General features: G+C 41.9%; 1 protein-coding gene across 1 annotated transcript; it reads left to right on the top strand.

Annotated features, from left to right (window-relative positions):
- The first annotated feature begins 1,149 nt into the window (after positions 1–1,149).
- LOC141560012 (cytochrome P450 2B4-like) lies at positions 1,150–12,735 on the top strand. Its single transcript, XM_074297648.1, has 9 exons — positions 1,150–1,323; positions 4,336–4,498; positions 5,409–5,558; positions 6,049–6,209; positions 6,501–6,677; positions 9,045–9,186; positions 10,119–10,306; positions 11,158–11,299; positions 12,554–12,735. Exons 1-9 carry the CDS (start codon positions 1,150–1,152, stop codon positions 12,733–12,735), a joined length of 1,479 nt encoding a protein of 492 aa, XP_074153749.1.
- Positions 12,736–13,537: the final 802 nt, after the last annotated feature.

Raw genomic sequence — 13,537 nt, 5'->3', positions numbered from 1 at the left:
TTGGAGAGACTTACATCAACTGATGCTGAGTGAAAGTAGCAGAACCAGAAGATCACTATACACTTCAACAATGATACTGTATGAGGATGTATTCTGATGGAAGTGGATATCTTCACCATAGAGAAGAGCTAATCCAATTCCAATTGATCAATGATGGACAGAATCAGCTACATCCAGAAAAGGAACACTGGGAAATGAGTGTAAACTGTGAGCATTGTATTTTTTTCTTTTATTTTGTTTTGTTTCTCTTCCCAGATTATTTTTACCTTGTGAATACAATCCTTCCTTTGAAACAAAACAAACAAACAAAAGCAAACAAAAAATTTTTTAAAATATCTTTTTATTTTCAAAATACATGCAAAGATAATTTTCAATATTCACCCTTGCAAAACCTTAAAAGGTGCTTAAAATCTTAAAATAACAACAGCAGCAACAAACAATTCATCTCTTATCTCACCATTTTAGCTTTTATTTTTTCATCCTCCTTAAAGAACCTCAGTGATGAACTCTTCTCATTTCCCTTCTTGTCTTTTTATTCTCCATTACACTTTTCTTCTACTCTGCTCCCCCCTCTCCTCTCTCTCTCTCTCTCTCTCTCTCTCTCTCTCTCTCTCTCTCTCTCTCTCTCTCTCTCTCTGTCTCTCTCTCTCTGTCTCTCTCTGTCTCTCTGTCTCTCTCTGTCTCTCTCTCTCTCTCTCTCCCCCCCCTTCCTCCCTTTTCTTTTTACTCCTTTCCCTTCCCCTTTTATCTACTCTTCTTTCTTCTTAAACATTGTGATAGAGGTTGAAAACTCTGCCCTCCCTCCCTCCCCCATCCTGAACTTGGGTTAACTTCCCTTCTTTCTGTGCTGGAAAGTATTTTTGCTAATTTAGACTACTTGCAGAACCAGCCATTCCTAATGCCTGTCTAAGGCGGCAGCAGCGTCCCAGAGGTGGGCAGGAGCAGCCGCAGGGTGCTGGAGACGTTGCAGGGACTTTGGGATCCAATTCCCCGGAGATGCCCTGTGGCAGAGCTTCTGTCAGTCACCCTGCACGAACTGGGGCTGGGGGTGGGTGGGAGGGGAGGAGGAGGACGAGTGAGGGAGGAGCCTTGCTCCTGGAAGGGGTTTAAAGGCTGTACCTGGGGTGCTGAGTGGACAGAGCTCAGGCCATGGATTCTGTGTGGCTCCTGCTTCTGACCGCCCTTCTGGGGCTGCTGCTCCTCTTGACCCGGGGTCCTCCTGCTTCCCGGAGAGGCCGCCTCCCCCCAGGTCCACGACCTTTGCCTTTACTGGGCAACTTGCTGCAGATGGACCTTCGTGGCTTCCTGAAATCCTTTCTGGCGGTGAGGATCTGCAGGACTGTGTGGCTGAACGTGCCTGGGTCCCTGGGAGCCATTGGAGGTAGCTGGGATGCTGTCTGCCTCAGTTTCCCTAAGATCTCCTCCTAATGAAAGATGAACACTTTGAGATCATTCACTGGAAAGAAAGTAGGGAGAGGCAAACGACTTTTTAGAGCTTTTCCTGGGGTCCTAGGAATGTTTCCTCCCTAACTCCCTTATCTTGGAATCAGTGCTCTGAGATCCCTCACTGGGAGGACTTTCTGGGCCCCTTCTCAGCCCTTGGGGGCTGCTGTCCAACACAGGTTCCCTCTTGGCTATTCTCTAAGAAAAGGGGCTTTGAGATGACTCATAATTGCAAATGGGGGGGGAAGTTCAGTCATGGTGGGAAGGGGGGGTAGGATTTTTTCTGGAGGGAGTGGATCCTGTAGAAGTGAGGAAGTAGAATGGGTAGAAGATTGAATCCCTCATTTTCTTTTTTGCCTCCTCTTTGGTGAAGGATAAACATTTTTGAGATCTATCATACAGAGTGGTATGTGGGTATTGGAACTGAAAGCCTGGAAGAGAGTTGATTGGCTTTTATTCACTTTCCCTCTGTTCCTGGTTTTTAATACAAAATAAAACAAAACAATATGGGCGAATTTTGATCTTTTAGAGGAAGGGAAGTCAGGGCTTGGATTTCTCTGAGTTTTTCAAAGGTGGCATGGAAGGTATCTCCAGTATTGCCTGCCTCCATTTTCTTCTGATGAAAAGGGCAAAGGATGGGGGAAGTTAGAAGTATTATTTACCATACCTCGAGCAGTGCCTTCCCTAGGAGTGGGAGTGGGGGTGATGTGGAGATAGACACGGTGACATTTGGATTCCACATCGCCCTTCTCACTACCCAGCAGGGATGATCGCAAGAGCTCTATCCCTTCATCTCAACTCTGACTCCTTGGTAGGGGGATCCAGGAACAAGGTACTTTGAAGGGAGGAGAAGGGAAAAGAAGGGGCCTTCAGTCTCTTTTTCTTCTACTTTTAAATGGTTTATTAGCTCCATATCAATATTTATTCATTCACCTATTTTTATTTGTTACACGTTGAATTTCAAATTGTTTCTCTCCTAAATCACACATCAGAGAAGACCAACATTATAGATATGTCTATGTGCCTATGTATAACTTCTCTATGCCAGTTCTTTCTCTAAGTCCTTCATACTTGATTTGAATGATCATATTATTCATAATAGCTTAGTTACCGTTTGAACAATATCATTCTTATTGTCAACAATATTCCCTCTGTTCTGTTCATTTAACTAAGCATCAGTTCACATAAATTTTTTTTCAAATTTTTCTGAAATCCCCCTGTTTATCCTTTCTTATAGAACAATATAATTCCATTACATCAATGTAATTTGTTCAGCCATTCCCCAGTTTAATGGGCATCCCCTCACTTTTCGGTGCTTTGCACTGCTGCTATATATATATTAAAAACATGTAGGTTCTTTTCTGTTTTCCCTGATCATCTTGGGAAACAGACCTAATAGTGATATTGCTGGGTCAAAGGACAATTTTATACCTCTTTGGATATAATTCCAAATTGCTCTCCAAAATAATTGAATCAGTTCACAGTTCCACCAAACATATTATTGATCTGGTTTTTCCTCATTCTCATCAGCATTTGTCATTTGCCATGCTTCTAGATAATTTCTTTAGTAGTCAGGTAAAATATCGGACCATTTATCAATTGGCAACTGATTCATATTCTTATAATTTGGCTCAGCATTTGAGACATGTAGCCTTTATCTGAGAAACTGATTTTAAATATTTCCTCCTAATTTTCTGCTTCCCATCTAATCTTGTCCACATTGGTCTTATTTGTCCAATCCCTTTTTATTTTAGTGTAATTAAAATGATTCATTTTACATTTCTCAATGTTCTGTCTCTTGAGTATTCATGAATTCTTCTCTTATTAATAAATTTGATAGGTAATATGTTCTCCTAATTTACTTATATCTCCCTGTATGTCTAGGTCATGCATCCATTTGGACTTTATCTTGGTAAATGGATTAAGATATGGGCCTATACTTAGTTTCTGCTGGATTACTTTCTAGTTTTCCCAGTAATTTCCACCAAATAGTGAGTTCTTATCCCCAAAATATATATCCAACATGAGGTTAGTGTTCTCATTGGCTAGTTTGTATTATGTGCCTACTCTATTCCAGCTCCACCATTCTATTTGTTAGCTAGTTCCACATTTAGTATACCTTCTTTTATATGCTTTATAATAATTCCATTGATATTCTTGACCTATTGCTCTTTGAACTGAATTTTTTATATATATTTTTCTAGGTCAACAAAATAATTTTTGGTGGTTTAATTGGGGTAGCACTGAATAAATAAATTAGTTTAGGTAGAATTGTCATTTTTTATATTGGTTCTGTTCTCTCTCTCTCTCTCAACTTCACTGTCACTTGCCAAAGAAATAAAGTCAAAACAAATGGGAACATTGGAGTCTTAATTGTTAGGAGAAGATATGATTTGCCAGGGGTGGGGGAAGAGAAGAAAGATGATCCTACTTTTTGAGCTAATCCTCCAAGAAGGCTGATCAGATCAATAATTTACCTGACTACTAAAGAAACATTGAGCTAGATTGTAAGGGAGGAGAGGAGTTTCTCTGTCTTTGATGCTTGATTTCAGATTGAGATCGTGACTGGGGATGGTGATGGTTCTAGATATCATCTTAGAAGTATAGAACAACAGAGCTTGGAGAATATTTAGAACATAGAATGGCAGGCCTACATGGATTCTTTGGATATAGATCATAAAGTATCAAAGCTGGAAGAGACCTTGGAACCCAGAATGTCAGGAGTTAGAAGGGATCTTAAGACATGGAATGTCAGAGCTGGAAGGGACCTTAAAACAGAATTTAGAAGGTTATTGCTGAGGGCTTACACACCTTCCATTTTAAATACATCTTCTTCCATTAGATGAAGTGGAGTATGAATTGGGATCTAATGAAGTGGGGCTTTTTCCATAGCTTCGGGACAAGTATGGGGATGTATTTACCATCTATCTGGGTTCCCGACCTGTGGTTGTGCTATGTGGGCCTGAGGCTGTGAAGGAGGCCCTGGTGGAGAAGGCTGAGGAGTTCAGTGGCCGAGGACCCATCGCCATGGCTGATTCAGTCTTCCAGGGGCAGGGTGAGTGAGTCAGGCCATGGCAAGGTTTGGGGAAGAGGGATAAAGTGGAGGTAAGGCTTGGGGCAGAAGAGATTTATTATTTTTTTTTAAATTTTTTTTTGTTTAGTTCAATATTTCTAAGATCTTTGATTTTTAAAATTAATTTTATAATTATACATTTTTGATAGTACATATGAATGAGCAATTTTTAAAAAATAACATTATCCCTTGTATTCATTTTTCCAGATTTTCCCCTCCCTCCCTCTACTCCCTCCCCTAGATGACAGTCAATCTCATACATTTTACATGTGTTACAGTATAACCTAGATACAATATATGTGCGTAAATCCAATTTTCTTGTTGCACGTTAAGTATTGGATTCCGAAGGTATAAGTAACCTGGGTAGATAGAGAGTAGTGCCAATATTTAACATTCACTTCCCAGTGTTCCTTCTCTGGGTGTAGTTGTTTCTGTCCATCATTGATCATTTGGAATTGGATTAGCTCTTCTCTATGTTGAAGATATCCACTTCCATCAGAATACATCTTCATTACAGTACTGTTGTTGAAGTGTATAGTGATCTTCTGGTTCTGTTCATTTCACTTAGCATCAGTTCATGTAAGTCTCTCCAAGCCTCTCTGAAATTATCCTTCTGGTCATTTCTTACAGAGCAATAATATTCCATAGCCTTCATATACCATAATTTACCCAACCATTCTCCAATTGATGGACATCCATTCATCCAGAAGAGATTTAGATTGAAAATCAGAGAAGGAGACAGGTAGGGGTCAAAGATAAAGAGAGGGGGATCAGGATGGACAGAAGAGACAGATGAAAATATGGAAGAGTAAGAAGTCAAGAGACGAGAGATCTGAGGAAGGAGGGATGTGAGTAGGGTGGGATCCCAAGCACCATCCATATTTACCTTTAGGGATTACCTTTGCCAATGGTCATACATGGAAGATCTTGCGTCGATTTACTCAAGCCACTCTTCGGGATTTCGGAATGGGGACGAGAAGAATTGAAGAATGGATCCAAGAGGAAGCTCAGTACCTGGTTGAGGAGCTGCAGAAATCCCAGAGTGAGAAAAAGGATGCAGGCATAATTAGAAACACATATACACAGAGATATAGACAGAAGAGATGGAGAGGCAGAGAGACAAACACAAAGGGAGAGAGACAGAGAGGCAAAGAGAGAAACAAATGGAGACAGAAAGTCAGGGAGACACATTAAGAGAAAAAATTATACAGAGACATACTGAGAGTGGCAGAAAATGGCTTAGAAATACAAGTCGAGAAAGGGACAAAATAGAATCTGAGCATCTGGGAGGCATTAGACATTAGAGGGAAGGGACTTCCTTTCCCCAGATGCTGAGTTGGAGTGTGTGGGGGGGATAATGATGATTGTTGGTACAATCTTAGAAGCATAGCAATTATATAGAGACAGAAACATGAAATAAGGAATAAAAGGGAAATAAAGAGGAAAGCAGAGAAACAGAAGACACTTTCTGAACCTCTTCTCTCCATTCCTTTTCCATTCTCGCCACTCCTTTTGTTCTCTCCTTTCTCCAGGAGCTCTATTGGACCCCACCTTGCTCTTCCACTCCATCACAGCCAACATCATCTGTCTCATTATGTTTGCTGAACGCTTCTCCTATCATGACGACCTGTTCCACGAGCTGCTGAGCAAGTTCAATGACACGTTTGTCCTTGCCAGCTCTACCTGGGGCCAAGTAGGATTTGGGGCTACAGGGAGAGAGAGGATGAAAGTGGGTGAGAGAGGGAAAAGAGAACAGAGGAGGAGACACAGAAGAATAGAGGCCATCACAGGACATCAGAACACAGGAACATGGAGAGGGGATGCAGGGAGGGGAGAACACAAGGAAAGAAAAACAGGGAAATAGATAATAGGGACACGGAAAGGAGTGAGCATAAAGAAATAGGAGAGGGAGCAGTGAGGGGGCAGGGATGATTGAAGTCAGGAAGTCATCTTATTCTGTCTTTCCCTCCTTCCTCCACGCCAGCTATTTGAGGTATTTTCAGGTTTCCTGAAGTTCTTTCCTGGTCCCCATCGGCGTGTCCACAACAATCTGACATTCATCAATGCCTTCATTGCTGACAGTGTGGAGAAACACAAAGAGAGCCTGGATCCCAGTGCCCCGCGAGATTTCATTGATATGTACTTGCTCCGTATGGAGAAGGTGGTCAATCCATTTCTTCCTCTCCAAGTACTTCCAATTTGTGTTTGGGAGAGAGACAGACACACTCACAGAGACAAAAGAGATAGAGACTTACCAGAGACAGAGAAAGTCAGAGTTAGAGATAGAGAGACAGTGGGAGAGACAGAAAAACACAGAGAGGTGAATGAGGGAGAGGGGAGAGAGAAAAATAGAGGAGAGAGAGAGAAGGAGAGATAAGGAATGAAATCTGATTGTTTTATTGCTGACATTTTTGGCCTGTATCCTTTTTCCATTTGGAGGCTGAAAATTTTTGACATAAAGAGAGCTAGAGAAAAAAAGGAAGGCAAAGAATGAGACAGAAATGCAGAGTGTTAGAAAAAGGAGAAATAAACACAGTGAGGGGAAAAGACAGTGATGGTTTCCCCAAATCTCTATCCCAACCAAGCCCCCCATCTCCTCTTGTCCTTATCTCTTTCTCCTCCCTTAGTGCTCCATTAGCACCCCCCCCTTCCCTCAGCACTCAGGTTAAATAACCACTTTTGTGTAGAGGAGGAGAGACAAATCTTAGAGCCAGCCTCATTTCTCTTGAGGGCTTCAGGCCCAAATGCCTGCTGGACAGCTCCTAGGATCCCATAGGCACCTCAGATTATAAATTTCCCAACTAGATTTAAGCACCTTGAGGCAGGGACTGGGTTTTACCTTTTTTTCACTCCTAAATGTTTAGCACAATGCCTGGCACATGGTAGGTGCTTAATGACTATTTATTGAATGGAAGAATCTGTCAGAAAAGGATCTCATGTTCCCCCCTCCCTCTTCCTAATCTATCCATCCTCTAATCTCCAGTGCTTTTACTGATAGCATCATCACTTTTCAGTGCAACCTCAGACTGACCCTTGCCCTTTAAATTCCCCCTTGTGCCCCCCATCCAATCAGGTTCTAATTCTTATCATTTCACTCTCAATGGCACTTCAGTTCTCATATGGTCTTTATTTCAAGCCCTTATTATCTCTTACCTGGTTTAGGGATTGGCTGTTGACTTAGTTTCTCTCCTACCACTTTCTTTCCTCTCTAATCTACACTGTAGTCAGTCAGTCAATCAATAAGCATTTACTAAGTCTCTATTACATTTTAGGCACACTGGGGATACAAAAAAAGAGACAAAACTACAATCCCCAAAGCTTGCAATCTAAATGGACCCTCAAAGCTGCTAAAATGACTCCCCTAAAACATAGACTTGATTATCTCCGCCCTCTCTTCAAGAATCTTCCAAGGCTTCCTATTGCACTGAAAATAAAATAACAACAACAATAACAAAACAAGCCTAAAGCCCTACAATCTGTTTGCCTTTTTAGTTATCTCTTACATCATTTCTCTTTGAATTTCCTGTTCCAGCCCAACTGGCCTTCAAGCTCTCCTCTTCATGCCCACAGGAGATTCCATATCCTGCCTCCTTGCTTTTGCAAATCTGTGCCCCATGCCTGGAATGCCACCCCTCTGTTCTTCTGCCTCATTGATCCTTAAGTTTGCTCTCAGTCCCAGCTCAGGGGCTACTTCTTGTATGAGGGGTTTCCTATTGGCTCCAGCTGTTCATGTTATCTCCTTCTTGAAATTGCTCCATACTACTTTGTGTGTAGTCTTTGGTTTTACTTCTTTGTATCTGCATTTTATTCCCTTTGTCTCTAAGTGGAAACTAAACTCTCCAAGGGGACTGTTTTGTTTTTGTCTTTCTATTTCTCAGCATTTGGCAAGCTGTCTTTCACTAAGTAAGTACAACAATTGCCAGTTGAATTGAATTGAGAGAGACAGTGTGGTTTAGTGCAAAGAGGATTGAATTTGGGTTCAAATTCCATGTTGATCATTTCCTATATGTATAACCAAATTTGGACTAGATATCCTCTAAGGTCCTTTCCTGCTCTAGAACTAGGGACTAAAAACAAAAGGTATCCAGGTGGGAGAAAAAAAGACAGAAAAGGAGGGAGCCAAAGAAAGAGGAATAGAATGGGAGATGATGAGGAGGAGACAAAAACAGAGAAGAGACAGAGAGGGATATGGTGTGTATGCATGTGTGCATGCGTGTGTGTGTGTGTGTGTGTGTGCACATGCACAAAAGGAACCACAAGAGTCAGAAAATGTCAGAAATAGAAAGTGAGATAGAAGAAGGAAGACAAAGGAAGACAGAGGGGCAGAAGGAAGGGAAGACAAAAAGAGCAATAAGGGGAGGGAGAGACAGAGAGAGACCAAAATGGAGGGATCTAGAGTGAACCAAACACCAAGAGACTGATTCATAATAATAGAGGTGAAGAGAAGGAGTGACTCAGGCAGATGGAAGGAGAGATTCTAGTTCATCTCCTCTATCTTTTCCTTTGTTTTCTTCCTTTTTTCCTCTAGGAAAAGGGAGACCCTAATACTGAGTTCCACTACAAAAACCTCATCATCACTGTCCTGTCATTATTCTTTGGGGGTACTCAGACAACCAGCATCACCTTGCGTTATGGCTGCCTCATGCTCCTCAAATACCCTAGGGTGGCAGGTGGGTAAATGGAGGTAACTGCAGAGCTTAGGAAATGATTTGAGTGCATGTGGTCCTCAGGTGGAGGGAGAGAGCCCGTTATAACTGGTAACAAAAACACAGGCCAGAAAGAAGTTTTCTTCATCTCAGTTCCAAAGCCTCTGTCTCTGGCGAAGGACTCTGAGAAATCACTCAAAGCGAGCTGGACATATGGCCACTTTCCCTGACTGGGTCTTCCTTGCTCTGGATAATTTTCAAGATCTCAGACTCTCTTGTGAGAAGCTATCCCTGAAGGATTCCTCATAGCTATTCTGGCCTCCATCTAAAGGGTTAAATCCCCTCAGTTATGTAAAACACATACACATACATGTTCACATATGTACACACACATATATATACATATACATATGTATATATATATATATATATATATATATACATTCATACACACAGGGTTTTTTTTTCTGGGACCCCTTCTATGAATTGTGTTATATGTCCCTTCCTCTTGATGAGGGTGTGATCTAGGGCAGGGATGAGTCTGTGGTTCTTCTCTCTCTAAAGTTCTAGGGGCCCGTCTGTAGCGAAAGAAATTCGCCTACTCAAAGCTGTGATAAGAAAGGCTTTATTGATTAGAAGTAAAGATGTCTTGATGTGCAATATCAGCTTCAAGAGAGAAGTAATATTGCAAAGAAACATAATCTGAAAACTTTATACAGAAACAGAATAGGTAAGACTACTTAAGTTTGTATCTGAAAAGGTCTTCCTGCTTCCAGAGGAGATGGAGAAGTTTGTATAACAAAGGAGTTCTTCTCCAGAGAATGTAAGTCCTTTTAAGTAAGAAAGGAGTTCTTCTCCAGAGAATGTAAGTCCATTTAAGTTTGTATAAGATTTTGTTGGTGATTTTACATAACTTTATTGGGCTGTCTGGTTTCGCTCTCATCACTCTTCCCCAGAGAAAGTTCAAGAAGAGATTGACCAGGTGATTGGGAAGAACCGTTCTCCAGAGCTTAAAGATAGAGCCCAAATGCCCTACACAGATGCTGTGATCCATGAGATCCAGAGATTTAGTGATCTTCTCCCTTTGAGTATACCCCATTGTGTGACCCAGGACACCTTCTTCAGGGGCTACCTCATTCCCAAGGTGAGAGCTATTCACTTCTAACTCATGGAAAAGAACTCAACATCTCATGGATTCCATCCTAGGTAGGACCTACCTGGGTCCCTTAGAACACAGAATGTCAAACTTGAAAGGGCACTGAGAACATAGAAAATAGAATATTAGCATTCCAAGTGTTCTGAGAACATACAATAGAAAATGCCATGCTGAAAGGAAACTTAGAACAAAGAAAGAGAGGGTTCTTGAGTTATTCAGTAAAGATTTCCAGGGTTAAAAAGAATATTGGAAGTAGGCTGCTGGCATTCTAAGAACCCATCCAGAAGAACCCATCCAGAAGACAAGGTAGTGTGCTGACATTGATGGAGTCTCCGGAGTTCTATTCCAAGGCACATGTTTCATAGGGGAAAAAATGAAGTTTTGAGAGAAGAAAATTTGACAACAAAATTGTATCCAATTTGTATAGTGAGAGAATGAGAGAAACGTTGAGAGAAAATATCATTTCTCTATGCTGCCTTAGTTTCTTCATCTCTACAATAAGGTGATTGGATTAGATAAATTATATACTGGTGATTTTATAATCCCAGACTCTATTCACTTCAGTGAATGAAAACTGGTGGGCAATCTTCTCTCTGCCTCCTTCTCTATGGGTCTAAGCTCTGCTGTGCCTCAGGATGATCCGGTCTCCTGGTGTCTATAGTGACTTGTGACTTGGCCCAGCATCCCTGCAAATCTCAATGCTCATGATGCCCTTGGCTCTTGGCCTTGGCAAGGTTATGAGCAGGTTCTGGAGAGCCCTGATGGTCTCTCTATGGGTGATGGGGAAGATTTCATGGAGCTCACTTTCTGTTTCTGGTGACTCTCCCCTCTCGTGGCAGGGCACTGAAGTGTACCCTCTCCTGAGCACAGTCCTGCATGATCCCAAGCACTTTAAGAAGCCTTATGACTTTGACCCCAGTCATTTCTTGGATGCTCAAGGATCTCTGAAGAAGAGTGAAGCTTTTATTCCCTTTTCTTCAGGTAAGCACTAACCCCAAGGCCCATAGATACTCTCCTTGGACACCCTCCCCTCAAGGGTCAGTTAAAGACAACCAATCCTAGGCTGTCTCTGTACACAGTCTGTCATTTCAGACTGACCTGGATCTAAGGAGCTATTGAGAAAGATGGGGGATGTTGGATAACCTGGAACCCCAATATCCTCAGATGTTCCCTTCATACAAAGTGTATCTTTTGTTATAATTATATAGAAATAGAATATAGAATGCACGTCATATGACATAAAATATAAATTTATCTCTCTATTTCTCTTCCTATGTCAATCTATCCTTTATCACAGCTCTGTCAGCAAAGCAGGATGGCAGTGACTAAAAAGAAATGAGATGCACAAAACTAGACACCTCTCCTCCAAATGTTCATAGGGTCTATTTGTGCCCCACCTTTGCTAGAGCCTTACAAGTGTTTATTGGTCTGATCAATCATAGTCAGACACATTGTACTTGGACACTAACGTCATGATATCATTTTGGTTCTCTTTGAGCATGAAGGACAACAAGCAAGCTAAACCTTTATCACTGTATCTCAGAACAGAATTTTGCAGAGGAAACAATATCTCTTTTGTTCTCTGATTATCCGATTGCCCTCCACCCTGCTTCTGCACTTTATTTTCTGAATATTCTCACATGAATTTATCTTTTTACTACCTAATGCCCCTCTGCTGTCTCTTCTATCCTTTGGAAAATGAAGTACTGCACTCTTTTGATATCACATTTTTGGTCATAATTCCATTTCTCCAAACCTCAGGTACTCATGAAATCTAATTTTGCCTTCTTGTGTAGGGATCTCTAACTGCCTCTATTTCTTTCTCATCCATGGTGGATTTGTCTATAGACTCCTGAGGCCATGGACTTTATTGCTGGCTCAAGTCCCAGTTCTCTCATTTTTTCCCAGAGAGAGCCTGGGTGAGGTACTTTCTTTCAGCCTCAGTTTCTTCATGTGAAAATGAGGGACTTGAGCCAGATGACCTCGATGGTCCCTTCCAGCTGGAGAAATGGCAGCTTAAGTCATTTTACCTCCCTGGATCTCAGTTTCCACCCTTGTAAAGTGACTAGATGGGTCCTGACATCGCCTAGCTCTCAGGATTGGACCAGATAGCTGCTGACATCCCTTCTACCTCTCACTGTCTGACCTGTGGGAGTCAGGAGAAAATTAATGGTTTTGGGGAGGTGGGGTCCCCTTGGAACTGGCATCCATGATACTCCTCTCTGCATCCTTTAGGAAAGCGAGTCTGTCTGGGTGAGGGCATTGCCCGCATGGAGCTCTTCCTCTTCCTCACTACCATCCTACAGAACTTCTCCCTGAGCTCCTCCATGGTTCCTGCTAGCATTGACCTCACTCCTAGGGAGAGTGGAGTGAGCACTGTGCCTCCCAACTACCAGCTTCGATTCCTCCCCCGATGAAGGGAGCCAAGGCATGGAGAAGCAGTCACAAGTCCGGCCCATTTCAGAAGTCAACCAGAATGAAGGGGGCCTGGCGGGGATGTAGCACCACTTACTATCCTCAGATGAGGAAATCTTGAGCCGAGAGGATAGAAGTCAATTCAGTTTCCTCTAGGGTTGCCTCTGAAAATGTCTTTCAAATCAAGATCAATAATGATTCTAATGTTCCTAGTAAATGACCTGAATTTCCTCTTTTCCTGAAGGTTCTTCCTGTATTCTGACCTCTTTGTTACATGCTGTATATTCAGCCTATCCCATAAGAGGAAGTCAAAATCACCTTTAATGCTCTTGTGTTTCAATTGTGTGATCATGAATCCTCTGTCCTAGGAGAGGGGCTCAAAGAGTATGATGAAAAAGAAAATAGAGTTGAATTTGGGATCAGGAAGACCTGATTTCAAATCCTTCCTGTAGCACTGATTTCCTGAGCCTTACAACCAAAAAGTCCTTTTAATTTTTGCACCTCTGCAAATGGAAGATAATAACATCACTGGTAACGATCTCACATAGATTTTTCTGAAACTCAACTGAGATTATGTATGAAAAGCATCATGATTTTTTTTAATGGGAACTTTGATTTTGTGGATGGAGGGAACACCTGATACAGTCTACCTCTGCTCTTAGTAAATGGTCTTGGAGTAATATTAGCTGCAGAGGTGCATGAGTCTGCCACAGATGAACCTCGAACACAGGTCTCTTCTGGTCTCTGAGGCCAGCTCTGTAGCCATTCTACTATTCAACTTCCCTGAGTGCTAAGCAAGCATCT

The sequence above is a fragment of the Sminthopsis crassicaudata genome, chromosome 3 (genome assembly GCF_048593235.1).
Source record: "Sminthopsis crassicaudata isolate SCR6 chromosome 3, ASM4859323v1, whole genome shotgun sequence".
Lineage (NCBI taxonomy): Eukaryota > Metazoa > Chordata > Mammalia > Dasyuromorphia > Dasyuridae > Sminthopsis > Sminthopsis crassicaudata.
Note: the sequence above shows the minus strand (reverse complement) of the source record. Positions and strands in the feature narration are given on the sequence as shown.